The sequence below is a fragment of the Nerophis lumbriciformis genome, linkage group LG22 (genome assembly GCF_033978685.3).
Source record: "Nerophis lumbriciformis linkage group LG22, RoL_Nlum_v2.1, whole genome shotgun sequence".
NCBI classification, from domain to species: domain Eukaryota; kingdom Metazoa; phylum Chordata; class Actinopteri; order Syngnathiformes; family Syngnathidae; genus Nerophis; species Nerophis lumbriciformis.
In genome coordinates, this window is record NC_084569.2 from 1,668,736 (window position 1) to 1,684,225 (window position 15,490).

Sequence of the window (15,490 nt, forward strand, 5' to 3'; positions counted from 1 at the left end):
CAATCAATCAATAAAACTCGACTTGTTGTGTAGCTAGCTTAGCCTTCTAATGTAAGACAATAGCATCACCGTCCTAAAGATGGATCTTCCTAAAAACGACATTTACACATCCCTTTGTCTTCTTGGCGGCTTCATTCACACCAATGCTTGAGGGTAGCATGAAAAGAAGTGAGAGTGAGTGTAGAGTTTGAGCAGAAAATGTCGTATTGCTGTTCTGTTCTTGGGTTAGCAGCAATGTCACGACGGTGCACCGTCATGTCCGGGAGGAAACAAAAGTACCGGTATTTTTCAGAAGCTGTATAGTACCATTTTTAACTGATTAGTACTACAGTTGTTTATTCGTAGTGGTAAGCTTTAAGATGCCTGTTTGGCCTTGTGACCACTACCTGGTTTTCTAGTCAATTGTTGTGTTAACTGTTGTTTTGTGCGTAAATATGACTGAGTTGTATCTTCAAGTTTGTCAGCCATCTTTCAGTGGCGCTCCAAATGTATCTGTAGCAGGCCGCCACAAATATGAACGTATGGGAAAGGGTCAACTTACCATATCTACGTTGATTTGCTTGTAACTTATTTTGAAAAAACGGTTACTGCTGTCTGGTATTTTGTCAGTTTGTGGAAAAAGCATGTTGTCAGTATTATTTGTATGTGGAGGATCTTCCATTGTTTCAGGGTGCAAGTCGTATGTCTTTATTAGAAAGAAGTCTGAAGAAGTTGTTTCTTTTTTTTGTGGACAGCTCTGAAAATGACTGCCCAGACGGTGCCAGCTGTGACTCCGCCCACAGTCCCGAGGAGCTGCAGGAGTGGGTGGAGAGGCGGGATGTCCTGCGTCAGAGGTTGGTCCAAGCCAGGGAAGACCTGCTCATCATGCCCGATGAGTTTGACTTTGGGAAGTACAACTTTCTACTTGGAGAGTCTGACCAACCATCACCTTGATGTCTTCTTGTTGACCTGCACACCTGCTTTATTCTACTTCTCATCTCTTCTTGTTGACCTGCACACCTTCTATCACACAGCTGCTTTATTCTACTTCTTGTTGACCTGCACACCTTCTATCGCACAGCTGCTTTAATGTCTTCTTGTTGACCTGCACACTTCTATCACACAGCTGCTTTATTCTACTTCTCATCTCTTCTTGTTGACCTGCACACTTCTATCACACAGCTGCTGACAGATATTTCATTCTATGCACATCATTTCTAATGTCTCTTTATGAGGGAAGTTCAACACTTGCTATCATGTCACTGACATGTTTTCTTCTTGGTCCAACCGTGTTGTTTACCACCATGATGCTTCTATGAAGGGATCTTGTACTATGTTGTTTACCACCATGATACTTCTTCTGCTACTACTAAGGGATCTTGTGCACTCTGACTGTGTTTTGTCCAAGTCACGGTCCACCTGAAGAATTTAAGACTCTTTCATTCTAAATAAATGTGTTTTATTTTTGACATAGAATTTGGTTGTCAAAGCTTTTTAAATGAATTCTACAAGAGTTTCTTCTTCCTGCTCTGTCATTGATGACACATAATAGGAAAGTAATCAGACATGTCATGAACATCCATCCATCCATTTTCTACCACTAGCCGTCATTAACGTGCTTATCTTTTATTTTTTTAATAATGTTTTTTTTAAATATATTTGTTAATATTTTTAATATATGTATGGATGTATATGTTCAAATATATATGTTTAAATGTATGTTGATTAGTATGTGTATGAAGATATTAAGAAGAACAAGTCCTCACATGGTGCACTTCTTACATGGCCCGCTAGGTGGCGCATGCGCACCTCCCTCAACACGTGCAGCGGTGCGTGGAGTCAATGTGCTGGAGTGAGCCACGTGTCTGAGTGGGCGGCACGTTCTCCCGTCTAAACCCCGCCCACTGCTTTGCGATTGGTCAGTCGTGGAAACCGACTGGGGACTCCCCGAATCAACCCCTCCGGGAGGCGTGGCTTCCCCCGCTCATTAGCATATGAGTAGTGTGGTACACATGCTGGCCGCGCAGTGCTGCAAACTTGTGTCAAAGTCTCAACGTCAACATGTCCACTTATAATCACATCTTTGGGGACAGCGGCGAAGTTCCTGATCTCATCAGATCTTTGGCCGACTATCCCTTCTCTTTCCCGGCTTTCGATGACAGCGGTGAGTAGGAATATTGCTCTTATTTCCTCTCATATTGCAGTCTAATTAGCCTTGCATCTTTTATTATGTCTTGTCTTTTCAATATGACCAATCATTCATTTCACACTCCTAAACACACACAGCTTTTATTATTATTTCTTGTCTTTTCAATAATGTTCATATATGACAAATCACACCTAAACACACTCAATAATAGAAGCGCCCCCTGCTGGCTGAGAGAACAACTGCTCTCTCTTGTGTTCATTTAGTAATTATGACTTACTCATCAAATGAAACACATCAACTTATGTAACATTCATATATGCATTCATTTATCATTCATTAAATGAAACACATCAACTTATGTAACATTCATGCATTCATTTATCATTTTTGGGCCAAGACAGTAATCCTCACACTGTGTCAAGGGTTCCATTAGTTACATGGTCATTGACATTTGTTATTTATTGTATATATTATATAAAAACATAATATATCACTATATATTATATACTGTATATATAATGTGTGAATATTACATATATTTTATATTGCTACTACGGTACATTTGTAGTCTACTTTATACCTGCATTGTCCTTTCCATCCTTCCACTTTCCATCCTTTGTAACTGAGCTACTGTGTGGAACTATTTCCCTTGTGGATCAATAAAGTTTGTCTAATACTAATCACTTCATGTAGTGATTAGTATTTTATTTTGCAATATTCAAACACATTGTTACTGTGAGTAATGTTATAGTGGCCAAAAATAATAAATAAACTTCTTAGATCAAACTTCCGCCTTGTTTTTAATGAATAATTAGGCCTACTATAAAGTTAAAGTTAAAGTAGCAATGATTGTCACACACACACACTAGGTGTGGCGAGATTATTCTCTGCATTTGACCCATCACCCTTGATCACCCCCTGGGAGGTGAGGGGAGCAGAGTCTAATGCTAAAACCAAAAATAAACAAAAGGTGAGTGCCCCTAAGAAAAGGCATTGAAGCTTAGGGAAGGCTATGCAGAACAAAACTAAAACTGAACTGGCTACAAAGTCAACAAAAACAGAATGCTGGACGACAGCAAAGACTTACTGTCGAGCAAAGACAATGTACATCTGAACATGACATGACAATCAACAATGTCCCCACAAAGAAGGATAAAAACAAGTGAAATATTCTTGATTTCTAAAACAAAGTAGATGTGGGAAATATCGCTCAAAGGAAGACATGAAACTGCTACAGGAAAATACCAAAAAAAGAGAAAAAGTCAGCAAAATAGGAGCGCAAGACAAGAAGTAAAAGACTACACACAGGAAAACTGCAATAAGTCAGGGCGTGAAGTGATAGTACACCTACTTTGAGACAAGAGCTATAGTCATGCATGCTTGGTTATGCTTTAAAGTCATAATGACTTTTTACTCTCAACTGAGTTGAGTTTTTTAACCATTTATGCTGCTGGTGTGTCTCTCAATTTGTTCTAGGATCATTTGTGCTGCTGGTGTGCTTCTGGATTTGTTCTATGAAAAAAATGTGCGTCGGCTAAAAAAAGGTCTAAAAATGTTGCTTTAGTCGATGATTTGTTGAAGTGCGCACAATCATTGTTGTGTACAATGTGCAGCACGTGCCAAAGAAGGCACAAGCCACGCCCAATAGACACCAAACCACGCCCCCTGTCCAGCTTGTACTTTCACGTGAGCGGGTAGGGGCGGGGGGCACGTGTTCTGCCACGAGTGTCCTCGCGACTCGGCTGCAGGCGAGCTCGTGCGTGCAATATTCTTCTTGCTTTCCTTCCATGCGTGACTTCCGCTCACTTTGTGGCTAATATACTCCACTTGATCTTCACCAAACACCTCTTTAAAGACACTTTGTGGTAATATACTCCACAAACACCTCTTTAAAGCGAAGAGCTCAAGACAGCCACACACAGTGCGGCATACACATGACCGAATAAGCAGCCAATCAGCGTCTACTATGGGCGGAATGGGCGTGGCTTTCTCTCATGAATAACCAATAAGCGCCGTGTATGGCCACGGGTGACACAAAGGAGAGCCGTGTGTGTGCGTGTGCGTGTGCGTGTGTGTGTGTGTGTGTGTGTGTGTGTGTGTGTGTGTGCGTGCGCGCGTAAACGTGAGTGTTGTTTCCGCATGTTCGTGCGGTCGTCAAGACTTGAGTGCAGTGAGGCTCCAAACGGACTAGTTGATAGTTTTTACACACACTTCCTTCCTTTCTTCGTCCAACAACAACAATAAGAAGAAGAATAAGAATAATAATAATAATAAGAATGTCGAGTGAAGCCTTGGTCACTTGTTCTGAGTCCGAGACGAGCGTCGAGCACAAGTCGCACTCGATGTCGATCAGGAAGATGATGGACATCCCGCCTCCGAACATTCTGGAAGAAGGCGATGGCGGTAAGACGTGAAAATATGCATGACTTTCATTTCAATTGATAGCGACAAAGGCGATGGAAAAGAACAGAAAGTTCCAAGTGGCAGTGAAGTGCGATACCGAGTGAAACGCAGGCTGGTTCCGGCGATACCGATACCAAATCGACACTTTGTCGCTAAAATCTTCAAAAAAGAAAATTACTGCCACAACTCCACAAACATAGTCGTGTTTTACTCATGACCACTCATTTGCAGCATAAAACGCTTTTCTACGAGTAAAAAAAAAACGATTTTCAAGTACAAAATATTTTTTATTCAATTAAAAAAACGAGTATAAAAACAGTTTTCAACAAAAACATTTATGCACAAGTATAAAAACTATTGTCTTCAATTACAAAAATGATTCACAATTATAAAAACTGTTTTCTTCAAGTAAAAAAAACGATTCGCAAGTATCAAAACAGTTTTCTACAAGTAAAAACTTTATTTGCAAGTGAAAAACAATTTTCTTCAAGTAAAAAAGACCATTTGCAAGTATTGAAACAGTTTTTACAAGAAAAAAAACTTGGAGAAAAGTGCATTTCAAATAACACATTTCAGAGAATAAAAAAATACAAGACAGAGTTATTTAATTCAACTTGGATTAGATGGTCGAGCATTAAGTGTTCCCGGTTCGAATCCAGCTTTTGGGCAAGACAGTCCATCCACAATGTAGCTTTGATGTAGACAATATGTCAATATAATTGCTAAATACAGCCTGGACAGCTAAACAATATGTAAATATAATTCCTAAATATAGCCTGGACAGGTAAACAATATGTAAATATAATTCTTAAATATAGCCTGGACAGGTAAACAATATGTAAATATAATTCCTAAATATAGCCTGGACAGGTAAACAATATGTAAATATAATTGCTAAATATAGCCTGGACAGGTAAACAATATGTAAATATAATTCCTAAATATAGCCTGGACAGGTAAACAATATGTCAATATAATTGCTAAATACAGCCTGGACAGCTAAACAATATGTAAATATAATTCCTAAATATAGCCTGGACAGGTAAACAATATGTAAATATAATTCTTAAATATAGCCTGGACAGGTAAACAATATGTAAATATAATTCCTAAATATAGCCTGGACAGGTAAACAATATGTAAATATAATTGCTAAATATAGCCTGGACAGGTAAACAATATGTAAATATAATTGCTAAATATAGCCTGGACAGGTAAACAATATGTAAATATAATTGCTAAATATAGCCTGGACAGGTAAACAATAGTGTTAATGATGCACACCATCTCAAGTGACTGCAGTATCCATACTTGGAGTTGAGAGGCGATACTGGAGCACAGAGGTGTGGTATCAGCGCTGGATGTCATCAAATGAACCCATTTTCTGTTCCTCTAGAGATGGAAAAGGAGAAGCTGGGCTCAGCGGAGGATGTGGAGGGGGGCGGCGTCGGAGCAGGCAGCGCTGTCGGAGCCCCGAGAGGCGGGGTCGGCGTCGGAGGGGTCTCCGCCTCCTTGACCCCGGCCATCTGGGAGAAGACCATCCCTTACGACGGCGAGACCTTCCACCTGGAGTACATGGACCTGGATGAGTTCCTGTTGGAGAACGGGCTCCCCGTCAGCCTGGAGGAGGAGGACCCACAGAAGACCTCAATCACGGCGGGTGGGAATGGTAAAAGCGCCCCGAAGGCCGCCACGTCTCCCTCTCCCCCGCCTGCTCCCGGGGCCTTGACAGACACCCCGGAGCCTGAGGACCTGACGACGGTCACCACGCTGCTGCCTGCCAAGTTGGAAGATGAAGAAGAAGAGGAGGAGGAGGAAGAGGAGGAGGCAGAAGCAGAAGCAGAGGATGTCAAGCAACAAAGTCCTGGTAATTTTCTCATACTTCAGGGGTGTCCAAACTTTTGCCACCAAGGGCCACATTCTGAAAAGTCAAAATATGCGGGGCCCATTTTGGTATTTTTCTATTTTGTTCAAATTATTACATATAATTAACGACAAAACTTTGTGTATATTAATATTATTAATTATTAGTTACACATTTTCAGTTTTTTTCTTATTACACCCTTACATTTTTATTCTCGTTTTTTCCATTGTACGAATATTAAAATACGATACTATTGTTAAACTGCATAACCTAGTGTGTCAACAATTCTGCCTTTATTATCGTTGTCGTAATTTTTCTAATTAATTCATTCAAAAGTTAGTTTTATTTTGTATGAATTATTAACTAACTAACTAGGCTTTGTTCATACATTTTAAAACAATTTTTTTTATTCCCAGAGCTTCTAATATTTTCGATCAAGGGTGTCTAAACTTTTTCCATCAAGTCCAGAAGTTTAAATATGCAAAGATAGTTTCCGCATGAGCGTACATGAGAGCGGTGGCGTGTAAGTGGCAGGATGTTTATTTTATGCGCACGTTAGAAGTGCAATTTCAACGTTGATGGTGTGCATTTATTAGGGAAAAAAGATGACGGTTACGGCAAAACGAAAAATCTTTATTTCAACTATTCCCCCTAAAATAATATAAGCATTGAAGCTATAAAGGGTTTTATTTGATAAATCAAACAAAAGCTGAATTATGTTGTGATTAAATATTTTTTTTCACTTTTTTATACCATTAACTGTAGGTGTTATTGTAACGTTGAACTATTGTTCTTAAGTGTGATTTATGGATAGCATTGACAGACTGATAAAGGCCTGACCTTTGAGCATGGAATATGAACTCTAATGACATCATTGGATTGATATCATGACAGGAATAAGAAAGTAGAATGGATCATTAAAGAGCAAACACTCAGCTCATTTGTTTATATATTTACATTTTCCTTATAACATGAATGGAAATGTCATGAAATTAAAGTTGCATTTTAATATTCATCACAGTTTTTAAAATGCAATAGAAAATAACAGTATTTAATAGTGATGTGCTGATCAATCACTATTTTTGTCAACAAGTATTGTTAACGGCTGGCAGCTTATGTGTCTCCATACTCTGTGTGGGAAACATGTCAAACACACCATCAGCAGCTTCTCAGTATCTTCTTGGATAAATGTCTGCCGTTTGGCGTGCAGGCTGCCCACCTGGTTGGTCGTGTTTTTGCTTCTCAGTTCCGATGGTTGGAGGGCAGGATTGTGTGGGTGTGGACGATCACTACTTCAACCAACAGGGGGCAGGCTCCTAGCTCATATTTACACTCACAACTTAAAGCAGAACAAAAAACAAAGACAACTCTTTTCTCAAAACACTCGTAAGTTGACGTGCTACACGCTAGAACGTATATCGTATTTTCTGGACTGCGGAGCGCACACGTTTTTAAGCCAGGTTTTAGAAGGAATAAATATATTATCCGCAGATATATACCAGTACGAATATTGTAAATGTTTGTTTACAGTGTCTGTTACACAAAGGTGGAAACGCTATAGACGATTAAAAAGACAGAACGGCACTTCTACTTCCAGTTCAAAGCTCGAAACAGCAGGAATTCATTCACTTGCAGCACCTGCAGTAAGCAAACTCATCCAAAAGAGGGCGCCATTGCACAAGCAATAACACACCATTTAAGTATATTTGAATGGAAAGTATTTGCATTATGGCCCTCAGCGAAGAAAATCCACCCACTAAATTTTAGAGAAAAAAAATGAAATGTTCCATTTTAGCTGCAGATATATATGTTGTGAAATGACTTATTTTCACAGAAATATTTTGAAAATGTTTATTTACATACCCTAATTGTTTCCAAACAGTGTCTGTAACAAGGCAGTAAAACGGCTGATCAAACAAAACAGAAGTCATGGTCATGGACCCACTAGCTGCGCAAGCTCGCTCTCCAATCAGCTAAACAGACTCAATAACTCCACGCTGACGTTTTGCTGAATTTACTGAGGAATTAGTGAAAGTGAAATACAAAAAGAATGTTATTGTAACTAACAATGACAGACACTCGCAAATGTGTTAGCATATTAGCTAATGCTAACAAGGCTAGCTGGATTACATTACAATAGCAGGTATAAATATGCATGACATTAACACTAACCCTACAGACGTCACACATGGGACGCTTTAGTTAGTAAGAATGCTTTTAGTTCTATTGTAAAACTTACAAACCTTCTGGTTCAAAGGACAAAACAGGAAGTACATTTTCAACCAGCAGCACGTGCAGTGAGCAAACTTGTCCAGAGGAGGGCGCCATAACACAAACTTAACACTTTTTCAGTGTCTGTCGGAGTTCAATGAAACTGTTTGTTGAATACAAAATATTATGGCCATTAGCAAAGAAACATCTACAAATTAGCCGCACCGTTTTATAAGCCCCAAGGTTCAAAGGTTGGGGAAAAAGTAGCTGCTTATAGCCCGGAAAATATGATGATTGGGTGTATACAATAATATTCCTTATAACGGGATCATGCGACGTTTGTGGTAGGATAATGACTCATTTTCCTTGTGCTATATTAAAGGAGCAAGTGACAGAGAAGAAACAACTATTGAATTTAGTTTTAACACAAAATGTGAGGTAATAATGCAGCCTGTCATTACCCATTTGTCATGGATGTGCCCACATCCTGGTTACATTTGTCCTGAATGTACCCACATCCTGGTTACATTAGTCCTGAATGTACCTACAGGTTATCAAGGTGTGGAGCGCAACACACCCTCTCCCATTGACCCGGAAGCCTTGGAGGTGGATGTGAACTTCCAGCCAGACCCCACAGACCTGGTCCTGTCCAGCGTGCCCGGTGGAGAGTTGTTCAACCCACGCAAACACAAGTTCTCTGAGCAGGAGCTGAAGCCACAGCCCATGATCAAGAAGGCCAAGAAAGTCTTTGTTCCCAACGAACAGAAGGTACCAAACACTGACACCAACACCATCATAGTCATTTCCATGCAGGAAACATCACTTGCAATAATACATCTTCTACATTTTACTGTTTTTTCCATAAATGAGCTGCACCAGAATATAAGTGGCAGATATAGAAGTTGTGAAATGACTTATTTACACACAAATATTCTCTAAATGTTTATTTACTTACCTTCATTGTTTCCAAACGGTGTCTGTAACACGCCAGTAACAAAACAAAACAAAAAAATATTATATAATATTTAATAGTTACAATGCTAACACGTAAATATTAGCTAATGCTAGCAATGCTAGCTGGATTACATTACAATAGCATGTAGAAATATGCATGTAAACACTCCTACAGACATCACACATGGGACACTTTAGTAAGTAAGAATAGTTTTAGTTATATTGTAAAACTTACAAATGTTGCTTGGACTGATGAATGAAGAATCCATACGAGTAGAAACGCTATGGACGTCTAAATGGCGGAGCAGCACTTCTACCTCCAGTTGAGAGGACTAAATGGAAGGACACTGCAGCACTTGCAGTGAGCAAACTTGTCCAAAAGATGGCACCATAACACAAAGAATAACACACCTTTGTTTGTGTTTTAAAACTATTAGTGAAGAAAAATCCATAAATCAGCTGCACGTTTTCTTTAAGCCACAGGTTAAAAGCGGCTTATAGTCCAGAATTTACTAGCTAATTTCCTGTTAATGTGCTTACTTCCTGCTCTGACCAGATTTGATCTACTCTTCTTCAACTTTACTAAGCACTCATTTCTTCCTTTTTTGTTCAAGCTAGCTTAGCTGACATGCCTGCTCCTGCTTGCTCTAAGTGTGTAACATGTTTGGCACCTTCCTCCGCTGATAATGCTACTTGATAATGATGCTAACAAAGCAGTTGAGTTGCTTATGTTATTGTTAGTGTAAGAAGATACACAATTAGCTAAATAGTGTCATCCAGAGAGGAATGGAAGAATCATCACATACCTTTTTAGGAAAAAGTGAGGATGGATGAGTGCAATAAAACCAGAAGCATCTTTCTCTTTTTGCTCAGGATGACAAGTACTGGTCCAGGAGGAAGAAGAACAACGTGGCCGCCAAACGTTCCCGCGACGCCCGCCGCCTGAAGGAGAACCAGATCACTGTGCGAGCCTCCTTCCTGGAGCGGGAGAACGCGGCTCTGCGGCAGCAAGTTGGCGAGCTGCGGAAAGACTGTGGCCGCTGCAGCAACATCCTGGCTCGCTACCAGGCCAAGTACGGCCCGCTGTAAGACAACATCCTGGCCAAGTACGGCGTGCTGTAAGACCACGCCCACTAAAACTTCCTCGCCTGCACAATCCAACACAGACAGGAAAGAAACCACACAAGGGACATCTACAAATCTGACTCTTGCTGAGCTGCGGTCACCGTGTGGAGCTCCGCTCGCAGGCTCCCAACCTGGCGTCGGAGCGGTGGACGCACGAGGGGAGGGGAGGGGGGCGGGGCATGGACGCGTGTGGAGAGCGCCTGGCTGCTTCACCGCAAGGAAAGCCAGCACGTTCCCGTGGACGCACACGGACAACATGGTCGCTCTTTAAGAGAACCAGGAAATACGGCGAGCTGATTCCATTGTTGTTGTTTTATTTTGGAAATCACGGCATAGCACTTCCTGTAGTGGACCAAAGCATGTGTGCCCTCAGTATCTACCTGGCCCTGTGCCACACCTGTCCTTTTGTGTAGAGGCGGGACAACAATGGAGTACAAGTCAGAGACCCAGAGAAGCTATGAGGAGTGGACACTCCCTTTAGTTCCTCACACACACATTTCTATAGTCCTCTCCAAGTAACACACACATTTGTATAGTCCTCTCCAAGTAACACACACACACACACACACACACACACACACACACATTTGTATAGTCCTCTCCATTGTTGCACTTGTTCTTGGAGGTTGTTATAAAAGGTGCATGAAGACGAGCTGCACGGAAGATTTGAAAAACATGACCAGTGAAGAATTAAATGCAGGCTACAGAGTCAACTTTTGCAAGTAGAGAACGTTTGTGTTACTGCACTCTGCAAGTAGAGTGCGCCAGATTGTAGTGACTTTGGCTTCAAATGGTGTAAATAAAAGCATCCTCTTTAGATCCTGGTATCCGAAGAGAAAATGGGGAGTTTGTTATTAACCTGCACACTATTTGCCAAACAGTGCTGTAAAAATAGTGTTGATTGTGACGTAGAAGAATATGTTTGCTTCTTATTGCTGAGGGCAAAAGAAGATTCCATTGTGTTCCATAAAAGGGTTTGTGAGTTGCTGTGTATAAAAAGGTCTACACTCTCACTTAGCTCAGTTGGACTTCAGAGCAGAGATGACAGAAGAAAAATACTGTTTTGTTTCTTCAGGACTTGTCAAAATGTGATAGTGTGTTATTGAAGATGACTAAATAGGAAAGCATGGCGACGAGCAGCAGTGATGTTTGCTTCCTGCATCAATGTGTCTTCCACTGACACTCTTTGTCAGCACAATCTTCTCTCCCCTTCAGTGAAATAAAGTAGCCTTGCAATAATACACCTGCAAGGTCACCTTCATTAAATCTCTGCTTTTGTGTACAAATGACAAATGTAAAAAACTTATTGTGAAAAATTAGTTGGAATTTGACCAGAAAAATGTAGAATGTTGTCAGTATTATAACAAAAGTCCTCATTTTACTCGACGCAAGTCAAAATTTGATAAGAAAAACTGAACATTTGGCAATATTATGATTAAAGTTGGAATTTTATCCAATAACAGTCGCAATTTTACAACATTTTGGCAATTGTATGAAAAGAGTTGTCATTTTACTCCACAAAAGTCACAATTTTATAAGAAAACATTAAATTTTGGCAATATTATAATAATTGGAATTTTACTTGGCAAAATGATGACAATTACTCAAAAATAGTCACAATTTTACAAGAACAACAAAAAAAATTGGCAATTTTGTGATAATGACAAATGTCACCATTTTGGCAGTAAAAAGTCATAATTTTACCAGAAAATATTGCAACATTACAGAAACAAAGAATATGATAAATAGTTGGCAATTGTCTAAGAAAGAAGTCAACACATTGTCAGGAAAACACTTTTGGCTTTTTTATTTGCTGCAAATGAGACTTTTGTCTATTAGATGCAATGTTATTCATTTATGGCATCACTTCTTCACACCTCCTCATATGGAAGATACTTTTCCTTCATGTCTCAAGAAGGTTAGAAATACAAGAACACACACACACACACACACACACACGAGGTGTTTTTGTTGGGATGCTGCAGGCTTCTCCCTCTCTGCTGCTCATCACTATTCCAGGCAGGCAGGAGATGTTGCGTAATGATGACACACACACACACACACACACACACACACACACACACACACACACACACACACACACACACACACACACACACACACACACACACACACACACACCCACACACACACCCACACACACACACACACACACACACACACACTTTGAAGCTGTTACGCAACACTGCTCCTGTGTGTGTGTAGAAAAGGGAGAGGCTGAACAAGAAAGGGTGGTGTCTCCTGAAAGTGGAAGAAGGAAAACAAGATGGATGGCGATGGAGGATGAAGATGAGGATGAGGAAGATGAGGAAAGCATCCATGCATGTTAAAGTCCTGACATGTTACTGTACACACACACAAACACACACACACACACACACACACACACACACACACACACACACACACACACACACACACACACACACAGAGAGAGAGTGATGAAACCTGCAGTAATAATGTGCTGCTAAGAGTTTAGATGTTTGAATAATGGATGAGCAAACTTTTAGTGCCTCACTTGAACGCATCACCAAGTGGACTTTACAACATGGAGGCTGGCATGACACCTACATGTACACGTATCTGTACACGTGCAGGTGCCCGTACCTGTACACGTACCCATACAGGTGCCCGTACCTGTACACGTACCCGTACCTGTACAGGTGCCCGTGCACATACCCGTACAGGTGCCTGTATAGGTGCCCGTACACATACCCGTGCCCGTACACGTACACGTACACACATTCAGTGTCATGTTTACCATAGGGCACCTTTAATAAAGCAGAGAAATGAGTATGAACTTACCATTGTCAGGACATGATAGTGTCCTTCTTCTCTGGAAAGATCTTCCTCTTCAGTTTCCAAAACACATTCTGTGGTACACATAACATGTTCAACTTATCATTGACTTCAAACCAAACAAACAAAGATGACAACTTAACATTTGGACCAATTGGGATTTCATCCAAGTTCTTGTCATGGAACTCAGATAGTCCACCTTGTTCTTGCCATGGAACTCAGATAGTCCACCTTGTTCTTGTCACGGAACTCAGATAGTCCACCTTGTTCTTGCCATGGAACTCAGATAGTGGACCTTGTTCTTGCCATGGAACTCAGATAGTCCACCTTGTTCTTGCCATGGAACTCAGATAGTCCACCTTGTTCTTGCCATGGAACTCAGATAGTGGACCTTGTTCTTGCCATGGAACTCAGATAGTCCACATTGTTCTTGCCATGGAACTCAGATAGTGGACCTTGTTCTTGCCATGGAACTCAGATAGTCCACCTTGTTCTTGCCATGGAACTCAGATAGTGGACCTTGTTCTTGCCATGGAACTCAGATAGTGGACCTTGTTCTTGCCATGGAACTCAGATAGTCCACCTTGCTCGAGTGCCATCAAAACTTTGCTGATTTTTGCCCTCTGCACTGTCTTTTCAGGAAGTCTATAGAACTCACCATGGATTCTAATATCATGGCCAAGAAAGTTGTCCATCTGGTCCATGTCTGTGTCTGTCATGTTTAGCAGAGTTGAAAGGTGGCAGCATGTGTTCCTAGTTTGGTGGATGTTAGTGACACAGGACACACACTTTGCATGACATGCTTTTGAATGGTCTCGGATGCGGTCAGAACCACAGAAATGTGTCATCACTGTGGGTCTTGCAAACAGCTAAGTGTTGTCTTTCACAACCCCACAAGTGTCTCTGTACTTGACCAGAAGTTCTAATGCACACACCATTTTAGGAGTCAAGAGATAGGAACAGGTCTGCCTCATTTTCCCCTCATGACAATCCTTGGAAAATGTCTGCAGAGTTTTGGTTCCACTTCAGAGAGAGCCCAGTCCACATCTTCAGAGAGAACCCAGTCCACATCTTCAGAGAGAACCCAGTCCACATCTTCAGAGAGAACCCAGTCCACATCTTCAGAGAGAGCCCAGTCCACATCTTCAGAGAGAGCCCAGTCCACATCTTCAGAGAGAGCCCAGTCCACATCTTCAGAGAGAGCCCAGTCCACATCTTCAGAGAGAGCCCAGTCCACATCTTCAGAGAGAGCCCAGTCCACATCTTCAGAGAGAACCCAGTCCACATCTTCAGAGAGAACCCAGTCCACATCTTCAGAGAGAGCCCAGTCCACATCTTCAGAGAGAGCCCAGTCCACATCTTCAGAGAGAGCCCAGTCCACATCTTCAGAGAGAACCCAGTCCACATCTTCAGAGAGAGCCCAGTCCACATCTTCATAGAGAGCTCAGTCCACACCTTCAGAGAGAACCCAGTCCACATCTTCAGAGAGAACCCAGTCCACATCTTCAGAGAGAGCCCAGTCCACATCTTCAGAGAGAGCTCAGTCCACATCTTCAGAGAGAACCCAGTCCACATCTTCAGAGAGAACCCAGTCCACATCTTCAGGACTCAGAGGATCAGTTGTGTCTCTTGACAAAAAGCCAACATGGGCGTGGCTTCCGTTAAAGAGGATGATGTGTGTCAATCATACTTCTGTCAGGTGTGAGCAGGTCTTTGTGGAAGAATGTTCACTGCTGCTCTCAGCAAGCATTTGACTGAGAAACTGATGCAGTTTGTCAACATCCTCAGTGAAGGACATAAGTTGTGCTACATTCCACTTTCCTTCAGCGATGTTCCTCAGAGATCAACTCATTCCACTTCTCATGATGGACTTCTTGGAACTGAGTAACATTCCTGACCAAATCTTCATTGTTGTTCATCAAACTTTGTGCTTTCAAGAGTTTGCTGACTTTAACCAGAGAATTCCCGTGTTGAGTTGCCAGTGA

General features: G+C 41.2%; 2 protein-coding genes across 9 annotated transcripts in view; both read left to right on the top strand.

Moving 5' to 3' along the window:
• LOC133615706 (zinc finger CCCH domain-containing protein 7B-like) overlaps nt 1-1,455 on the top strand; it is a 32,545-nt gene extending 31,090 nt beyond the window's left edge. For 6 of the 7 annotated variants that reach the window (XM_061974486.2, XM_061974488.2, XM_061974490.2 and 3 more), the window contains one exon: nt 735-1,455. In XM_061974486.2, coding sequence (XP_061830470.1) covers nt 735-933 — 199 coding nt within the window. In that variant the 3' untranslated portion in view covers nt 934-1,455. The remainder of the gene's footprint in view (nt 1-734) is intronic. The other variant, XM_072915820.1, reaches the window with a different exon arrangement.
• Nucleotides 1,456-1,867: 412 nt separating this feature from the next.
• tefb (TEF transcription factor, PAR bZIP family member b) lies at nt 1,868-11,440 on the top strand. Of its 2 annotated transcripts, none has more exons than XM_061974485.2 (4): nt 1,868-2,143; nt 5,928-6,398; nt 9,157-9,374; nt 10,434-11,440. In XM_061974485.2, exons 1-4 carry the CDS (start codon nt 2,041-2,043, stop codon nt 10,647-10,649), a joined length of 1,008 nt encoding a protein of 335 aa, XP_061830469.1. In that variant the 5' UTR covers nt 1,868-2,040; the 3' UTR covers nt 10,650-11,440. The 2 variants fall into 2 exon arrangements, with proteins under 2 accessions (XP_061830469.1, XP_061830468.1); XM_061974484.2 differs by lacking the exon at nt 1,868-2,143 and adding an exon at nt 4,219-4,531.
• The last annotated feature ends 4,050 nt before the right edge of the window (nt 11,441-15,490 follow it).